Source organism: Carcharodon carcharias, chromosome 12 (genome assembly GCF_017639515.1).
Source record: "Carcharodon carcharias isolate sCarCar2 chromosome 12, sCarCar2.pri, whole genome shotgun sequence".
NCBI lineage: Eukaryota > Metazoa > Chordata > Chondrichthyes > Lamniformes > Lamnidae > Carcharodon > Carcharodon carcharias.
The window spans coordinates 143,459,263-143,478,418 of NC_054478.1; the positions used below are offsets into that span (position 1 = coordinate 143,459,263).

The 19,156-nt window shown below is 49.4% G+C and overlaps 1 protein-coding gene across 4 annotated transcripts in view; it reads left to right on the forward strand.

Annotated features, from left to right (window-relative positions):
- LOC121284919 (protein FAM126B-like) overlaps nucleotides 1-19,156 on the forward strand; it is a 187,125-nt gene that overhangs the window by 155,231 nt on the left and 12,738 nt on the right. For all 4 annotated transcript variants that reach the window (XM_041200826.1, XM_041200824.1, XM_041200827.1 and 1 more), the window contains 5 exons: nucleotides 9,497-9,577; nucleotides 14,639-14,754; nucleotides 15,840-15,935; nucleotides 17,558-17,674; nucleotides 18,840-18,927. In XM_041200826.1, coding sequence (XP_041056760.1) covers nucleotides 9,497-9,577; nucleotides 14,639-14,754; nucleotides 15,840-15,935; nucleotides 17,558-17,674; nucleotides 18,840-18,927 — 498 coding nt within the window. The remainder of the gene's footprint in view (nucleotides 1-9,496; nucleotides 9,578-14,638; nucleotides 14,755-15,839; nucleotides 15,936-17,557; nucleotides 17,675-18,839; nucleotides 18,928-19,156) is intronic.

The window sequence follows — 19,156 nt, forward strand, 5'->3', positions numbered from 1 at the left end:
ATGACATATCAGAGGAACTGAGGCCCGAACAATCCCCATCCACCACTACTCTCCTCCCTCTGGCTGAACTTGTTCTCACACTGAACAATTTCTCCTTTAACTCCTCTCACTTCCTCCAAATTAAAGGTGTGGCGATGGGTACCCGCATGGGCCCCAGCTACCTCGACTACAGCTCCTCACACCCCGCTTCCTGTAAGGACTCCATTCCATTCTCTCAGTTCCTTCGCCTCCGTCACATCTGTTCTGATGATGCTACCTTCAAAAACAGTTCCTCTGACATGTCCTCCTTCTTCCTTAACCGAGGTTTTCCACCCACGGTCGTTGACAGGGACCTCAACCGTGTCCGGCCAATCTCCAGCGCATCCTCCCTCACACCTTCTCCTCCCTCCCAGAAACATGATAGGGTCTCCCTTTTCCTCACTTATCACCCCACCAGCCTCCGCATTCAAAGGATCATCCTCTGCCATTTCCGCCAACTCCAGCATGATGCCACCACCAAGCACATCTTCTCTTCACCCCCCCCCAGCGGCATTCTGTAGGGATCGTTCCCTCCGTGACACCCCTGGTTCACTCCTCCATCACCCCCTACTCCTCAACCCCCACCTACGGCACCTCCCCATGTCCACGCAAAAGATGCAACACCTGCCCCTTCACTTCCTCTCTCCTCACCATCCAAGGGCCCAAACACTCCTTTCAAGTGAAGCAGCATTTCACTTGCATTTCCCCCACTTAGTCTACTGCATTCGTTGCTCCCAATGTGGTCTCCTCTACATTGGAGAGACCAAACGCAGACTGGGCGACCGCTTTGCAGAACACCTTCAGTCTGTCCGCAAACCTCCCTGTCGCTTGCCATTTTAACACTCCACCCTGCTCTCTTGCCCACATGTTTGTCCTTGGCTTGCTGCATTGTTCCAGTGAAGCTCAACGCAAGCTGGAGGAACAGCACCTTATCTTCCGACTAGGCACTTTACAGCTTTCCGGACTGAATATTGAATTCAATAACTTTAGATCTTGAACTCCCTCCTCCATCCCCACCCCCTTTCCGTTTCTTCCCCCTTCCTTTTGTTTTTTCCAATAATTTATATAGATTTTTCTTTTCCCACCTATTTCCATTATTTTTAAGTCCGTACCTTTTATGCCCTTTTAGTCTTATTTCACCCACTAGAGCTGTACCTTGCATGTCCTGCCATCCATTCTTAATTAGCACATTCTTTTAGATAATATCACCACCTTCAACACCTCTTTGTTCTTTTGTCTGTGACATCTTTTGATTATCTGCTTCTATCACTGCTTGCTTGTCCCTACAACCACCCCTCCCCACCACTTCTCTCCCCCCACCCCACCACCTTAAACCAGCTTATATTTCACCCCTCTCCTATTTTTACTTAGTTCTGTTGAAGGGTCATGAGGACTCGAAACATCAACTTTATTCTTCTCCGCCGATGCTGCCAGACCTGCTGAGTTTTTCCAGGTATTTCTGTTTTTGTTTCGTTCTTTACAGTTGAACTTGGAGCTTTTGATTCAGGCTGGGAGCCTTTTTTAAAAGTCATAAGCCTCTCGGTTCTTAAAAGGCCCAACTAGCACAGCCTTTCTCTGCAACTTTCGTCTTGTCGGTGTTATTCTGTAGACTGGCCCCAGGCCTCTGAGTTTTGGGGTAAAAGTATTTCAGGATCAACGAATCAGTTTCTGCCTCATGGTCTACAGCCATTGATATACAATAGGAGGTAGGTGATGGCCTTTAACACTTAAGTTGTAGATAACTAGCCTCAGCATCATTCCTTTGTTATTTTGCAAACCTGGAGACATAGAGTCCATTTACTCTCTGTTTTGGAGTAAGCTTCGAACAGAGACAGGAGCGTGCAAATGGATGTCCATTCATGGGAGGACCACCCTCCCTATCCTCCAAACTCCGCACCTAATCAGCTCTCACACACCAACACAGCTCACACACACCAACACAGCTCACACACACCAACACAGCTCACACACACCAACACAGCTCACACACACCAACACAGCTCACACACACACCAACACAGCTCACACACACCAACACAGCTCACACACACCAACACAGCTCACACACACCAACACAGCTCACACACACCAACACAGCTCACACACACCAACACAGCTCACACACACTAACACAGCTCACACACACTAACACAGCTCACACACACCAACACAGCTCACACACACCAACACAGCTCACACACACCAACACAGCTCACACACACTAACACAGCTCACACACACTAACACAGCTCACACACACACCAACACAGCTCACACACACCAACACAGCTCACACACACACCAACACAGCTCACACACACACCAACACAGCTCACACACACTAACACAGCTCACACACACCAACACAGCTCACACACACCAACACAGCTCACACACACCAACACAGCTCACACACACTAACACAGCTCACACACACACCAACACAGCTCACACACACCAACACAGCTAACACACACACCAACACAGCTCACACACACACCAACACAGCTAACACACACCAACACAGCTCACACACACCAACACAGCTCACACACCCCAACACAGCTCACACACACTAACACAGCTCACACACACCAACACAGCTCACACACACCAACACAGCTCACACACACCAACACAGCTCACACACACTAACACAGCTCACACACACTAACACAGCTCACACACACTAACACAGCTCACACACACCAACACAGCTCACACACACCAGCACAGCTCACACACACTAACACAGCTCACACACACACCAACACAGCTCACACACACTAACACAGCTCACACACACTAACACAGCTCACACACACTAACACAGCTCACACACACTAACACAGCTCACACACACTAACACAGCTCACACACACCAACACAGCTCACACACACCAACACAGCTCACACACACCAACACAGCTCACACACACACCAACACAGCTCACACACACACCAACACAGCTCACACACACCAACACAGCTCACACACACACCAACACAGCTCACACACACACCAACACAGCTCACACACACTAACACAGCTCACACACACTAACACAGCTCACACACACTAACACAGCTCACACACACACCAACACAGCTCACACACACCAACACAGCTCACACACCAACACAGCTCACACACACACCAACACAGCTCACACACACACCAACACAGCTCACACACACACCAACACAGCTCACACACACACCAACACAGCTCACACACACCAACACAGCTCACACACACCAACACAGCTCACACACACCAACACAGCTCACACACCAACACAGCTCACACACACACCAACACAGCTCACACACACCAACACAGCTCACACACACCAACACAGCTCACACACACCAACACAGCTCACACACACTAACACAGCTCACACACACCAACACAGCTCACACACACTAACATAGCTCACACACACTAACACAGCTCACACACACACCAACACAGCTCTCACACACACCAACACAGCTCACACACACCAACACAGCTCACACACACCAACACAGCTCACACACACCAACACAGCTCACACACACCAACACAGCTCACACACACCAACACAGCTCACACACACCAATACAGCTCACACACACCAACACAGCTCACACTCACCAACACAGCTAACACACACCAACACAGCTCACACACACCAACACAGCTCACACACACACCAACACAGCTCACACACACACCAACACAGCTCACACACACTAACACAGCTCACACACACTAACACAGCTCACACACACTAACACAGCTCACACACACCAACACAGCTCACACACACCAACACAGCTCACACACACCAACACAGCTCACACACACACCAACACAGCTCACACACACCAACACAGCTCACACATACCAACACAGCTCACACACACACCAACACAGCTCACACACACAACAACACAGCTCACACACACTAACACAGCTCACACACACTAACACAGCTCACACACACCAACACAGCTCACACACACCAACACAGCTCACACACACCAACACAGCTCACACACACTAACACAGCTCACACACACACCAACACAGCTCACACACACACCAACACAGCTCACACACACACCAACACAGCTCACACACACACCAACACAGCTCACACACACACCAACACAGCTCACACACACACCAACACAGCTCACACACACACCAACACAGCTCACACACACACCAACACAGCTCACACACACACCAACACAGCTCACACACACACCAACACAGCTCACACACACCAACACAGCTCACACACACCAACACAGCTCACACACACCAACACAGCTCACACACACCAACACAGCTCACACACCAACACAGCTCGCACACCAACACAGCTCACACACCAACACAGCTCACACACACCAACACAGCTCACACACACCAACACAGCTCACACACACCAACACAGCTCACACACACCAACACAGCTCACACACACCAACACAGCTCACACACACCAACACAGCTCACACACACCAACACAGCTCACACACACTAACACAGCTCACACACACCAACACAGCTCACACACACACCAACACAGCTCACACACACACCAACACAGCTCACACACACACCAACACAGCTCACACACACCAACACAGCTCACACATACCAACACAGCTCACACACACACCAACACAGCTCACACACACAACAACACAGCTCACACACACTAACACAGCTCACACACACTAACACAGCTCACACACACACCAACACAGCTCACACACACCAACACAGCTCACACACACCAACACAGCTCACACACACCAACACAGCTCACACACACCAACACAGCTCACACACACCAACACAGCTCACACACACCAACACAGCTCACACACACACCAACACAGCTCACACACACCAACACAGCTCACACACACACCAACACAGCTCACACACACACCAACACAGCTCACACACACCAACACAGCTCACACATACCAACACAGCTCACACATACCAACACAGCTCACACACACACCAACACAGCTCACACACACACCAACACAGCTCACACACACAACAACACAGCTCACACACACTAACACAGCTCACACACACTAACACAGCTCACACACACACCAACACAGCTCACACACACCAACACAGCTCACACACACCAACACAGCTCACACACACCAACACAGCTCACACACACCAACACAGCTCACACACACCAACACAGCTCACACACACACCAACACAGCTCACACACACCAACACAGCTCACACACACCAACACAGCTCACACACACCAACACAGCTCACACACACCAACACAGCTCACACACACCCCGACACAGCTCACACACACCCCGACACAGCTCACACACACCCCGACACAGCTCACACACACCCCGACACAGCTCACACACACCCCGACACAGCTCACACACACCCCGACACAGCTCACACACACCCCGACACAGCTGACACACATCCCGACACAGCTGACACACACCCCGACACAGCTGACACACACACCGACACAGCTGACACACACCGACACAGCTGACACACACACCGACACAGCTGACACACACACCGACACAGCTCACACACACTTAACACAGCTCACACATACCAACACAGCTCACACACACACCAACACAGCTCACACACACTAACACAGCTCACACACACACCAACACAGCTCACACACACCAACACAGCTCACACACACCAACACAGCTCACACACACCAACACAGCTCACACACACCAACACAGCTCACACACACCCCGACACAGCTCACACACACCCCGACACAGCTCACACACACCCCGACACAGCTCACACACACCCCGACACAGCTCACACACACCCCGACACAGCTCACACACACCCCGACACAGCTCACACACACCCCGACACAGCTCACACACACCCCGACACAGCTCACACACACCCCGACACAGCTCACACACCCCGACACAGCTCCCACACCCCAACACAACTCCCACTATTGGAGTTGCAAAGGTAACCTGGTAGCCATCTTAACAGTTCACCAATATCCATTTTTAAATAAATAAAGGCAGTTCCAGAAGCTTCCATACAAGCACAGTCAATGTTTAAAGTTATGAATATGACATGCCTTTTACTGAGCATGACAAGGTGCAGGCCATTTAATCACAGTCTGTCACAGGACAAAAACTGGCCATCGAATCACAATCAGTTTACCTCCTCACTGTTGCTCCTCCCTTTTGTGGCCCCCCCCCACCACCCCCATTAGTTTTGATCAGAGAGCTCGAGGGATTGCATGATTGAGGTCTTGGCCTTAACCTGGGTGAATGTGTAGGATTAGACTCTCTGCTCCCTGCCCCCACCCTGTGGTTTGGCCATGTTGTTAGCTATGGAGGAATGCTTTATCACAGTGTTGAATGCCTAGAATCCAAGAAAATGGAAAGAGAGAGAGAGAGAGAGAGAGAGGGAAAGAAACAGGGGTGTGAACACTGCTGGTGAAGGAAGCACTTGACTGAAAGGCTGTCATCCACCCGAGTACAATTAGGGTCAAAGTTCGAGTTTAGAAATAACTTAAATGCCTGACTCGAGGTCATTGGTTGCTGGGCGATTACACTGCCCTGTGACTAACTGCCCAACCGGAGATTACAGGGGCCTGTGCTCCGAGATTGAGAGGCAGTAATCGTAAACCTGGAAAACCAGCCTGGGTTGAGAAAAGCTGCTCTGAGCGACATCGATCTCAGAATGCCCACAATACCCAGCCCTGTCCACAGCATGCACAGAGAGACAGCACAAGGGGAAGCATTTTTTAATTGTATTTATTCACATGGGATATGGGCATCACTGACAAGGCCTGCATTTGTTGCGCATCCTTCATTGCCCTGGAACTGAGCGGCTTGCCACACATTTTCAGAGGGCAATTGAGAGTCAACCACATTGCTGCGGGTCTGGAGTCACATGTAGGCCAGACCAAGTGAAGGATATCAGTGAACCAGATGGGCTTTCATGAAATTCGAAAATGATTTTGTGGTCCTTACTGAGACCAGCTTTCAATCGCCGACTTATTAATTGAATTTAAATTCCACCAGCTGCTGTGGTGGGATTTGAACCCGTGTCCCCAGAACCTGGGGCTCTGGATTACAAGTCCAGTGGCATTACCACTACGCCACCGTCTCTCATGAGCATTACTCATTCCACTTCTAATGAACAGCCTGTCACCATGTAACTCCCTCCTCCTCCTCCATCTCAGCAAACTGTGGCTGTACATGGATCCAAGTCTCTCCCCTGCACAGTCTGTATGGTCATTCCTCACCTAGTTGGACCCAATAACCCTTAACTCCATGTGCTAAAAGGAGTCTACATTTATATAGCCTCCCTCACAATCTCAACATGCCTCAAATCATTTACGGCCAATGAAGTGCGTTTGAAGTCTGGTCACTTGTTTTCATGTGGAAAACATGACACAATTTAGGCACAGCAAGATCCCACAAACAGCAATGAGATGAATCCCCAATGTTGTATGTTAGTGATGTCCTTGGGATGCGAGTGCCGCAGAGAAGGCCAATGATTGTTGCCAATCCTTAACAGCCCGTGAGAAGTTGGTGGTGACTGAGTGAGGGTACCAATGCCACTACATCACGTGCCATGTGGAGTCAATGCCCCACTCCGGCTGGTGTCACCAAAGTTTCACGTTGGCAGAGTTCCACAGCTGGTGCCTGTCTCAGGATTAACACAGGCCTCCCTTCTCCTGATTTACATTAGTCCTCATGTTCCTGCTTCAAGTCACTGTGATCGCTGCTACTGCTTTTATTACTGATAAGGATTGGCGCTGCTCTAACTGGTCCTCGGATGACACCATGTGACTGAGCACAAACTGACCGCCACTCTCTCGAAATGGTGGCTGCCCTGCACTGACCTTTAGCTGTGTGAATGTTCAGGTACACTCAGTATCACATCAGCCTTCAATCAGTCACTCCCTTAGTAACACAATGAAATGGTGCTATATTCCTAATCTCCCTGTCATTTACCCTCATTCCCTTTCTTGTTCGCTCCCACATATTCTCTCCATCATTCTCTTATTTCCATACCCTCCCTCTTTCTCCCTGTGTGTTATTCTCTTTGCATCAGTCTCCGCTGCACCATGTTCACACTTCAATATCTACTTGCAGCTTGAGCTGGGCTGGGTTTATACCATAAGAACATAGGACTTATTCGGCTCTTCGAGCCTGCTGCCTCATTCAACTAGATCATGGCTGATCTGGTTACAGTCTTAACTCCACTTTCCTGTCTTCCCCCTATATTGACCACCTGGCCTATTAAAAACCTGTCTAACTCAAATTCAATGACCCAGCCTCCACTGCTCTCTGGGGAAGAGAATTCCACAGAGGAATGACCCTCTGAGAGAAAAGACTTTCTCCTCACCCTCCGTCAGAAACGATGACCTCTTTTTCTTAAACTGTGGTCCCCTGGTTCTGGTCTCTCCCACAAGTTGAAACACCCTCCCGGTATCCACCCTACCAAATCCCCTCAGGGTCTTCTATGTTTCAAGAAGGTCACCTCTCATTCTTGTAAACTCCAGTGAGTATAGGCCCAATCTGTTCAAGCTTTCCTCACAGGAGAAGCCTCTCATCCCAATAATGGGGAAGGGTTTGGGTGTCTGCAGTGAAGGTCCAGATTTTATTTCTATTCGCTCACGGGATGCGAGTCTCACAGACAAGACCAGCATTTACTGCCCGTCTTTAATTAGATAATCAGTTTCCTGAAAAATCACCATGGCGACTGCTGCCAAATTGTGATGAGGACACAAATACAGCAAATGATTATAATACATAACATCGTTATAGACGATCATTTCAATAAAATTAAAGTGTAAATTAATAAAAGGGTTGAGCAATTATAAACATTTCAGCGTACAAATAAATGCAAAATGTTGCAAAATGCAGGCCCCCTTAATTAAAGAATAACAAATGAAAGGTCCACTGCACTCGACATTTTGTATTAAAATCCACAGATCATAATTGCTCCTTGAGAAAGTGGTGGTGAACCGCTGCAGTCCGTGTGGTGCAGGTACACCCACAGTGCTGTTAGGGAGGGAGTTCCAGGATTTTGACCCAGGGACAGTGAAGGAACGGTGCTATATTCCCAAGTCAGGACAGTGAGTGACTGGGCTGAGTTTGGGTGTCTGAGGCCCGAGGTCAAGCTAGACCGGGGTGGGTGTCTGCGCTGCTATTGCGTTCACTGGTTTCACGCTGTGGTGGCAGATTGCGATCGTTGTATGATTTATGAAGTGGTTAGTGGAGCAGTCAGACTGGCTTTGGGGAGTTTGCTAGATTTCTGCAGCCAGTTCGAGCCCCGTCAATCTCTCCCTTTTTGATGATGAAAAGTGACGGACGTGTCAAATGAAATTGTTTCCGTGTGAAATGGGAGCTAATAACACCCGTTTTGTTTTTTTTTTCCTTGCAGGAAATAGTCGATAGAGACGGAAACAACAAGGTGCTGTCTTTCACAATCCCGTCACTGTCCAAGCCGTCAGTTTATCATGAGGTGAGTTGCCTCCGATGGAGCCATCATCCACCTCTGCTCCATATCCTTGGAGGCTTCTGTAAACTTGACGAGTGACTTCCCCTGGGAAGGTGATGAAGGAGCAGTCACTCTGTTTCTTCAGCTGTGCTGGTCACAAGAGCTCGATCGATCTGTCCCTGACCAGTGCAAGGTGTATAGACCTCCATCAGGGCCGCGTTTGGAGTCTCCATCAAGCCTGAATAGAGGTGGGGGGGGGGCATCCAGATGGGGATCTACCTCTGTCCGTTAATCCTGGCTAGGCAATATAACCGGGCGTTTTCAGTGTGGGGGTTTCCCAGAATTACTATCGGGGCCACTGCTTCCTTGGAGATCTGCCCAGCAAGTCAGTGACTTCAAGAGGGTGTGAGGGAACGAGGGGGAAGAGAGAGTAATCCTCAGGAACTATCCAAACACCAGGGGGAAGTTTAATAAGAACTTATCCTGAATATAGGAAGTGTTGAAGGTCAGTTAGGCTCTTGAGCCTGTTCTGCCATTTAATGAGTTCTGTGACCGAGCTCCATATATCTGCATTTTACTCATATCCCTTACTACTTCTGGCTAAAAGAAATCCATTCATACCAGATTTAAAATTAACAATTGTTCTAGCATTAATTGCCATTTGCGGAAGAGAGTTCCAAACTTCTACTACCCTTTGTGTGTGGAAGTGCTTCCTAACTTGACTCCTGAAAGGTCTGACTCTAATTTTTAGACTGTGGCCCCTAGACACGCCAACTAGCAGATATAGCTTCTCTGCAGTGGCCCTAACGGTTCCCATGAAAACTTTGCCCATAACTTGCGGTTCAGTAGCTCTGTAAGATAGCAAAGGTCTTGTGACCAGACTAAAACAATGTGCAGCCGTGAAACTTGTACCATTTGATAAGATTATCGAGATCTGGATAAGATTTTCCCTCTTAGTTACAGGCATGGACCAACAAAAGCTCATTGTGTTCTGCACAAGCTGAGCACATATTGCTTATCTTACGTATCATGTAACCTTGAAATGATGCTGTGTGATATTAGCAAATGGCTGCTTATGCATTTGCCTGAAATTTAGGCGTCAGCACTGGTGTAGTTCTCTCACTTCCTGAGCCAGAAGGTCGTGAGTTCAAGCCCCGCTCAAGAGACTTGAGCACATAATCCTGGCTGACACTCCCAGCGCAAGCACTGAGAGAATGCTGCACTGTCGGAGGTGCCGTTTTTCGGATGGGCCGTTAAGCCGAGGCCCCCTCTGCCTTCCCAGCTGGATTTAGAAGATCCCATGGCACTCTTTCGAAGAAGAGCAGAGAAGTTCTTCCCGGTGTCCTGGCCAATATTTATCCCTTAACCGTCACCTTTAGAAACAGATGATCTGATCACTATCTCCTGGAGGTTTGTGGGATCTTGCTGTGCGCACATTGGCTGCTACGTTTCCTACGTTAAAACGGGGTGGGGTGGGGGAACCACACTTCTAAAGCAGTCCATTGGCTGTAAAATGTTTTTGGGGCACTCTGAGGTTAGTGTAAGGTGCTATAGAAATGCACCTTTATTTTTTATGGCTGTATTAGTGAGGTGCAGGCGCTGGTGGTTCGATCAGCTCTGCATGTTTCTGGCAGTGGGAGTGAGAGGCTCTCGAACCGCAACTAGATTTCTTTCCGCCAGTGGTTTATTTAATTTGGCCTCCTCCACCCATTGATTGTCTCTGCCTGTTCACTAATCCGACCTTAAACAGCACCTTGCAGCTCGTGAGTGTTCACCGAGCCCTCTTGCTTTTCTTTAAAGAACAAACACAGCGGGTTGGCTGCACACGTCAGCCTGTTTACCCAGACTTTCGCACGTCAGGGGCAGCCAGGAGCTGAGCAGAGGCCCCCGCACAATGGCTTCAGCTGGAAGGAAGCCCAATGATGTGGTGGAAAATTACTCCACACCACCACCACCACCACCACCACCACCACCACCACCACCACCACCACCACCACCACCCCCCCCCCCCCACCCCCCCCCCCTGGCCTCCACAGCTGCTGCCTGCAGCTTTCAGTATCGTTCAGCCCAGGGTGACAGCTTTATCCTGGCAGTTGGCTTCCCCTGGCAGATGATGCTTCCCCACCGGCCTCCCCACCACCACCCACCCACCACCACATGGCTCGGCTACCCTGCTGGGTTAGTGCACAGCAGAGCTTGGAAGCGCTTCACGTGTCTCTACTTTGAACGTCAGCTCTTTTCCAGAGTGAATTCAAGCCCTCTTGTAGTTTACCCTGTTCAGCCTTGGAGTCCTCCACCCCTTAGGGGACAGTGCCTCCCACTTGGGTGTTACCTCCTTTGGAAGACTAAGTTAATGAAAAGGAAAGAAAGAACTCTTATTTCTATAGCAACTTTTCACATTGTCAGGACGTTCCAAAGCCAGTCAGTTACTTTTGAGGTGTAGCCACTGGTGTTGTGTAGAGAAATGCCCCATTTGTCCACAGCACGCTCCCATCAACAGAATGCAGATGAATGATTGTTCGTCTGTTCCTCTGCGGTTGGTGACAGATATCGGCCAGGACACCAGGGACTACGCCACTGCTCTCCTTCAGTTAGCACCATGGATCTTTTACTTCCACCTGAGAGAGCAGATGGACTTAGTTAACACCTCATCCAAAAAGTGGCACCTCCGACAGCGCAGCATTCCCTCACTACAGCGCTGAGAGTGTCGGTCTTGATTACGGATTCAAGTCTCTGAAGCGGGACTTGAACCCACGACGTTCTGACTCGGATGAGATTGTGGACGCTGGGCGAGGACAGGGTTCTGCTTGGGAGCGCGGCCTCCCACAGTCGAGTGGCTGGCTACTTGATATCTGGGCTCACGCGCATAGTTAAACTGTGAGTCTGCCTCGGAAGAGGAGGAAGCTGAGGTGCTGGAAAATGAACATGAGGCTTTAAACATTTATTTTTGTCCTTGGGATGTGGGCGTCGCTGGCATGGCCAAAATTTATTGCCCATCCCTCGTTACCTTGAGAAAGTTTGGTGCATCTGAGTAGCTTGCTAGACCAATTCAGAGGGCAGCTAAGAGTTAACAAAGAAATGGCGGAGGAACTGAATAAGTACTTTGCATCAGTCTTCACGGTGGAAGACACGAGTAACATCCTCAAGAGAGTCAGTGGGCAGAGGTGAGTATGGTGGCCATTACCAAGGAGCTAGGAAAACTGAAAGGTCTGAAGGTGGATAAATCACTTGGACCAGATGGATTACACCCCAGAGTTCTGAAGGAGATAGCTGAAGAGATAGTGGAGGCGTGGTGATCTTTCAGGAATCACTGGAGTCAGGGAGGGTCCCAGAGGACTGGAAAATCGCTAATGTAACCCCCCTGTTTAAGAAGGGAGTGAGGCAAAAGACGGGAAATTACAGGCCGATTAGCCTGACCTCGGTGGTTGGTAAGATTTTAGAGTCCATTATTAAGGATGAGATTTCAGAATACTTGGAAGTGCATGGTAAAATCAGGCAAAGTCAGCATGGTTTCATCAAGGGGAGGTCATGCCTGACAAATCTGTTAGAATTCTTTGAGGAGGTAACGAGTAGGTTAGACAAAGGAGAGCCAATGGATGTTTTCTACTTGGTCTTCCAGAAGGCCTTTGACAGGGTGCCGCACAGGAGGCTGCTCAGTAAGATAAGAGCCCATGGTGTTAGAGGCAAGGTACTAGCATGGATAGAAGATTGGCTGTCTGGCAGGAGGCAGAGAGTGGGGATAAGGGGGCCCTTCTCAGGATGGCGGCCGGTGACTAGTGGAGTTCCGCAGGGATCAGTGTTGGGACCACAACTTTTCACTTTATACATTAATGATCTAGATGAAGGAACTGAGGGCATCCTGGCTAAGTTTGCAGATGATACAAAGATAGGTGGAGAGACAGGTAGTATTGAGGAGGCGGGGAGGCTGCAGAAGGATTTGGACAGGTTAGGAGAATGGACAAAGATGTGGCAGATGGAACACAACGTGGGGAAGTATGAGGTCATGCACTTTGGTAGGAAGAATAGAGGCATAGACTATTTTCTAAATGGGGAGAGAATTCAGAAATCTGGAGTGCAAAGGGACTTGGAAGTCCTAGTCCAGGATTCTCTTAAGGTTAACTTGCAGTTTGAGTCAGTAGTTAGGAAGGCAAATGCAATGTTGGCATTTATTTCGAGAGGACTAGAATATAAAAGCAGGGATGTGCTGCTGAGGCTTTATAAGGCTCTGGTCAGACCACATTTAGAATATTGTGAGCATTTTTGGGCCCCATATCTCAGGAAGGATGTGCTGGCCCTGGAGAGGGTCCAGAAGAGGTTCATGAGAATGATCCCAGGAATGAAAGGCTTAACATATGAGGAACGTTTGAGGACTCTGGGTCTATACTCGATGGAGTTTAGAAGGATGAGGGGGGATCTGGTTGAAACTTACAGAATACTGAAAGGCCAGGATAGAGTGGATGTGGGGAAGATGTTTCCATTAGTAGGAGAGACCAGGACCTGAGGGCACAGCCTCAGACGTTTTAGAACAGAGATGAGGAGAAACTTCTTTAGCCAGAGAGTGGTGAATCTATGGAATTCATTGCCACAGAAGGCTGTGGAGGCCAGGTCATTGAGTGTATTTAAGACCGAGATAGATAGGTTCTTGACTGGTAAGGGGATCAAAAGTTATGGGGAGAAGGCAGGAGAATGGGGTTGAGAAACTTATCAGCCATGATTGAATGGCGGAGCAGACTCGATGGGCTGAATGGCCTAATTTCTGCTCCTATGTCTTAAAACTTAAAAACTGAACCACGTTGGTGTGGTTCTAGAGTCACATGTAGACCAGACCAGGTAAGGTAGGCAGATTTCCTCCCCTCAAGGACATTCGTGAACTAGATGGGTTTTTATGAAAATCCAACAGCTTCATGGTCACTGTTACTGGGCCCAGCTTTTTACTTCGGGATTTTTCTTTTAAACTGAATTTGAATGCTCGAACTACCCAGGTGGGATTTGACCTCGCGTTCTCCGGATTATTAGTCCCATGACAATCAGTACACAGAACTTAACTGAATGTGTGAAAGCCTCTCGCTTTGTGTTAACACGCAGCCTTCAAGTATTGGCTCCATGGCCCTGACAGAAGGGGCACTCAGCCAGCATGATCTAATCCGGGTGGTGTACAGTGACCTGCACCCTCAGAGAGAAAACTTCACAGCACAGAACAGGTAAGTGAAGCAGCACAAACTGAACCTTCCGCTCTCATTTCCCCTCCTCACTCTTGACACCCCCACCCCAACAATCTCGGACCCCCTTCCGCCTACCACCCCCCCCACCCCCCCACCCCACCCCCCGCCAAACTTTCTTAGTCTATACGGTGCTCTAGTGTTTCACAACGTGAGATTTGTACATCTCACAGCCAGTCTGTTCAGAGTCTCCGTTCAGCTCCCACACTGTTGTGAAGAAAAAAAATATTAAACATGGGGCTTCTGTTTAGAAAAATGAGTAAGCTGGCTTAATGTGCTTCTCAGCCTCTGCCACTTCCCCCACTCCAGTTCTCATAGCAGCCAATGGGTGCCAGGGTGGTGTGGTACAAGTGCCAGTGCGCAAGTTGTATGAATGCACTGTGGTAGTTCCTGTTATGATGAGGCCACACTGAGCACAGTTTGTCAGCCGGAGGACACCATTTGCATTGGCTTTTCCCACCCCAGTATTCCCAATGATTCCTCTCCAGACATCAGAGTCACTGCCAATCCTGGCATTAAAGTCTCTCCAGAATAGTTCTTTTCTCCTCTGGGGGTGCCAGCGGAGACCCCTTCAAGTGGGGGGCAGTTAGTGGGGGCCGGTTAGCTCAATTGGCTAGATGGCCAACTAGTGCGGTGCAGGTGGCGCATGTTCAATCCCTGTACCAGCTGTGGTAGTTCATGGAGGCCTACCTCCTCACCTTGCCCAATGCTCGCCGAGTGGTTCCCCTCAAGCTATCTATAACCAATTATCTCTCTCCCTCTCTAATGGAGAGAGATACCAATGGCCTTTTCTGAACTATGGCTAATTACCAGTTCTTAATATTCCCCTTGTCCTTTGGTGTGGCACCAGCCATTTGCCAGCCTTTGCCCCACCAATGGCCAAAGACACATGGCCAGATTCCTAGAGTCTTCATGTAACTGACCCTCTCTGGGCCAGTGAAGCCATCGATATATGACACGTGAGGCAGGGCCAGGAGCCTGCTGATGGGATACTTCACTTCCATTTATACCACTAGATATTTTATACAGATATATAAATTTCTGTGATGTCTGTGCATGTTTTCCAGGTTTGAAGTGCTGAGTTTCCTCATGTTGTGCTATAATTCTGCAGTGGTCTCCATGCCCAATTCTTCCTACCGCTCCCTGTGTAGTGTGTGTTCGAGGTAAGTGATGTGAGTGGTTTATTTTAAAGCTTATGTTTTAAGTGTTTCTTTTTTTGTTAAATTTGGCATTTAGTTGAGGAGGGCAGGGTGAGGGTGGCATCGTGATACAGTGCTGTGAGGCGGGGGAGGGTGGCACAGTGTAATGCATTACTGATACGTGTTTATACTCCCTCTAGCGAGTGCAGTCGTGTGCATTAAATAGACGGAGATGGAGACCGAGTGAGAGGAGAGTATAAACAGGGGGACTGAATTACACCTTTAAACAGGACGGGAGAAAGGAGAGAAACCAGAGAGACAGGCGCAGCCGTGTCTGGAGTTGAAGTTCTGGTTGTGAGCTCATGTCAAGTTGCCTCAGACATGAGAGGCTGAATCTCTCGCCTCAATAGACAGAAGCTGCGGAAAGTATTTCAGGGCTTGTCAGTTGGGAATTGGAATAAACAATGTTTTATGCTGCTCTCCCAGTTAGCGAAAGACGAACTTACATTTCTGTAGTGCCTTTCACCACCAAAACCCTTTACAGCCAATGAAGTGTAGTGACTGTTGTAATGTAGGAAACGGAGCAGCCAATTTATGCACAGCAATATCCCCCAAAGAACACTGTGATAATGACCAGGTAATCTGTTTTAGCGATGTCGGTTTTAAGGGACCATTACTGGCCAGGGTACCAGGAAGAACTCCCCTGCCCTTCGAAACAATGGCACGGGATCTTTTACATCCGGGGTGGAGAGGGCAGACGGCGCCACGGTTTAACGTCTCGTCTGAAAGATGGCACCTTCCCCAGCGCTGCATTGGGAGTGTCAGCTCAGATTGAATGCTCCAGTCTGTGGAGTGTGCCTTAAACCTGCAAGCCTCTGACTCAAGAGCTGAGAATGCTCCCCACGGAGCCGTGGCTGGGCGCAGTCGGTTGAGTTTTTTTTTTAATGCTGTCTCTGAGACTCCATTTCTATTGGCTGGCCTGATTCCACATCCTAACGCTCAGTTTTTCAACGTGATTTGTAAGGGAGTGTTTTTTGCAGAATTAACATTCATTCTCGCAAAGTGAAATGTCAGGACAGTTCAATGTGCATGTCATTTTTGTGTGGGGTCCATAAAGTGGAGGTGGGGGCGAGATAAATCTTCAGTAGGACAAAGCACTTTAGCTCAGTGTCCTGTTCGGGTGGGTTCGCACAGGACGATGGGCCAAATGGGGGAAGAGAAGGGGTTTGGGGCCAAGGGGTGAGGGAAAGGCTGTGGAGCAATAACAGAATGGGACTGAGGAGAGGTGGGCTGAAAGGGTCTTGGAGAGGGCACAGGAGTGACAGGGCAATGGCTGCTCTGTCTCTCTGCAAGATTCATAAGCAAGTGCTGATAGCTGGGAACCCTGATTGCTTGGGGCAGGTCCCGGCTTAGATCAACAAACATTGCACCCAGAGCTATCCTGATCTGTAATTCGTCAGGCTCGGCTACTTGCTCGATTGAACCCAGGGGGCCTTTTGTACAAATTTTCACTGAACTGTGGCTTCAATTGCTGGTCCAGGTTGTGTTTAAAAAAAAAATAATCTGCATGGCCACAGCCGAGTGAATCTGTGTCATATCAGGATCAAGATGCTGTTTGCTAATACCTGCCTGTTCTCTGCCGTTAGGTTGTGTATTACTGGGTTCCCCCGACAGAGGCAGAAGGTGTGGAGTGAAACTTGCGGCCGGGTCATGCTGGACCCCGAGTTTATGGTTCAGCTGTTGACGGGTGTCTACCATACAATGTGAGTAAACAAGGCGTGCGCTTGGCACTGTCGGATACAGTCAGTTGGATGCGTGCGCTTGACACTGTCGGATACAGTCAGTTGGAGGCGTGCGCTTGGCACTGTCGGATACGGTCAGTTGGAGGCGTGCGCTTGGCACTGTCGGACACAGTCAGTTGGAGGCGTGCGCTTGGCACTGTCGGACACAGTCAGTTGGAGGCGTGCGCTTGGCACTGTCGGACACAGTCAGTTGGAGGCGTGCGCTTGGCACTGTCGGATACAGTCAGTTGGAGGCGTGCGCTTGGCACTGTCGGATACAGTCAGTTGGAGGCGTGCGCTTGGCACTGTCGGATACAGTCAGTTGGTTATTACTGTCATTACCGTCAGTAAATCCATTGGGAAAAGCCCTGTCTCTCTCTTTGCTCTCAAACTTTGCCGTTATTATGGGACAGTGTCAATGTAGCTCTAACTCACCGGACTCCACTAAGATCCCCAATAGCTGTGCTCCCACGCCTGAACAGCACAGCCCTGCCGTCCTCCGCCCCTTACTCCCAGTCACAGACCTCAGCTGGCTCGACTTCCCCTGTTCAACCTTGTCTCATGTGCGTTGTTATGACAGCATTAACGTTCCCTCTGGAGCCCCCTTCCTAGAATGGCTACGTACAGAAGAAGGCCATTCAGCCCATCAGGTTCATGCCACCTCTCTGCAAGGTGTTCTCAGCTTGTCCCACTCCCCCTGCACTTTCCACATCGCCCTGCACAGTTTGCTTTTTCTGATAATTACCCCCGGTTCTGGGTAAGAATCGAAAGCCATCTGCCTCCACCACACTCTCAGGCAGCGAGTTCCAGATCCTTACCACTCGCTGTGTGAGAAAAATCACTACCGCTTGTCGCCTTCTGTTCTTTCACTTTAATCGGTGTGTCACCCCACCCCCACTTTGTGTCCCTTTTGCCAATGATGTTTCTCGGTGATATCGTTGGCAGAAACCAGATCATGTTCAACCTGTATGCTGACAGCAGCCAGCTCTGCCTCACCGCTACTCCTCTCGATCATTCCGGTGGCTTAGGTGTTGTGTGGATTTGGTGGTGTGCCGTGGGGCATGGGGAGGCATTGTGAGTTGATGGTAATTGGCCTGCCGGTTGTGGGCCTGTTCTCAGACACTTTCTCCCCTTCGTTTTTCTGTAGATACAATGGAGAGTGGGAGCTGGGTCAAGAGGCACTGGAAGACCTCATGTACCGGGCACAGTTGGAGCTGTACTCTCAGCCGCTGCTGGTAAGTCAGTTAGTGTATCGAAACTGACTGGTTATATCCACATCTTAGCCCTTTGACAGGCTCTGCAGTACAGTCTGTGTCCCTGTAATAGCTCGTTGGCTTTGGAGTGACATTCCTGATGTCATTGATGGATTCTCCTGTCGTTTTGACAGATGTCTGGGTTGGTGTTGTCTCACGTATGATGTTAAACCAAGTTGTTGATTTGCAGATCCAGTTGCAGGATGTTACA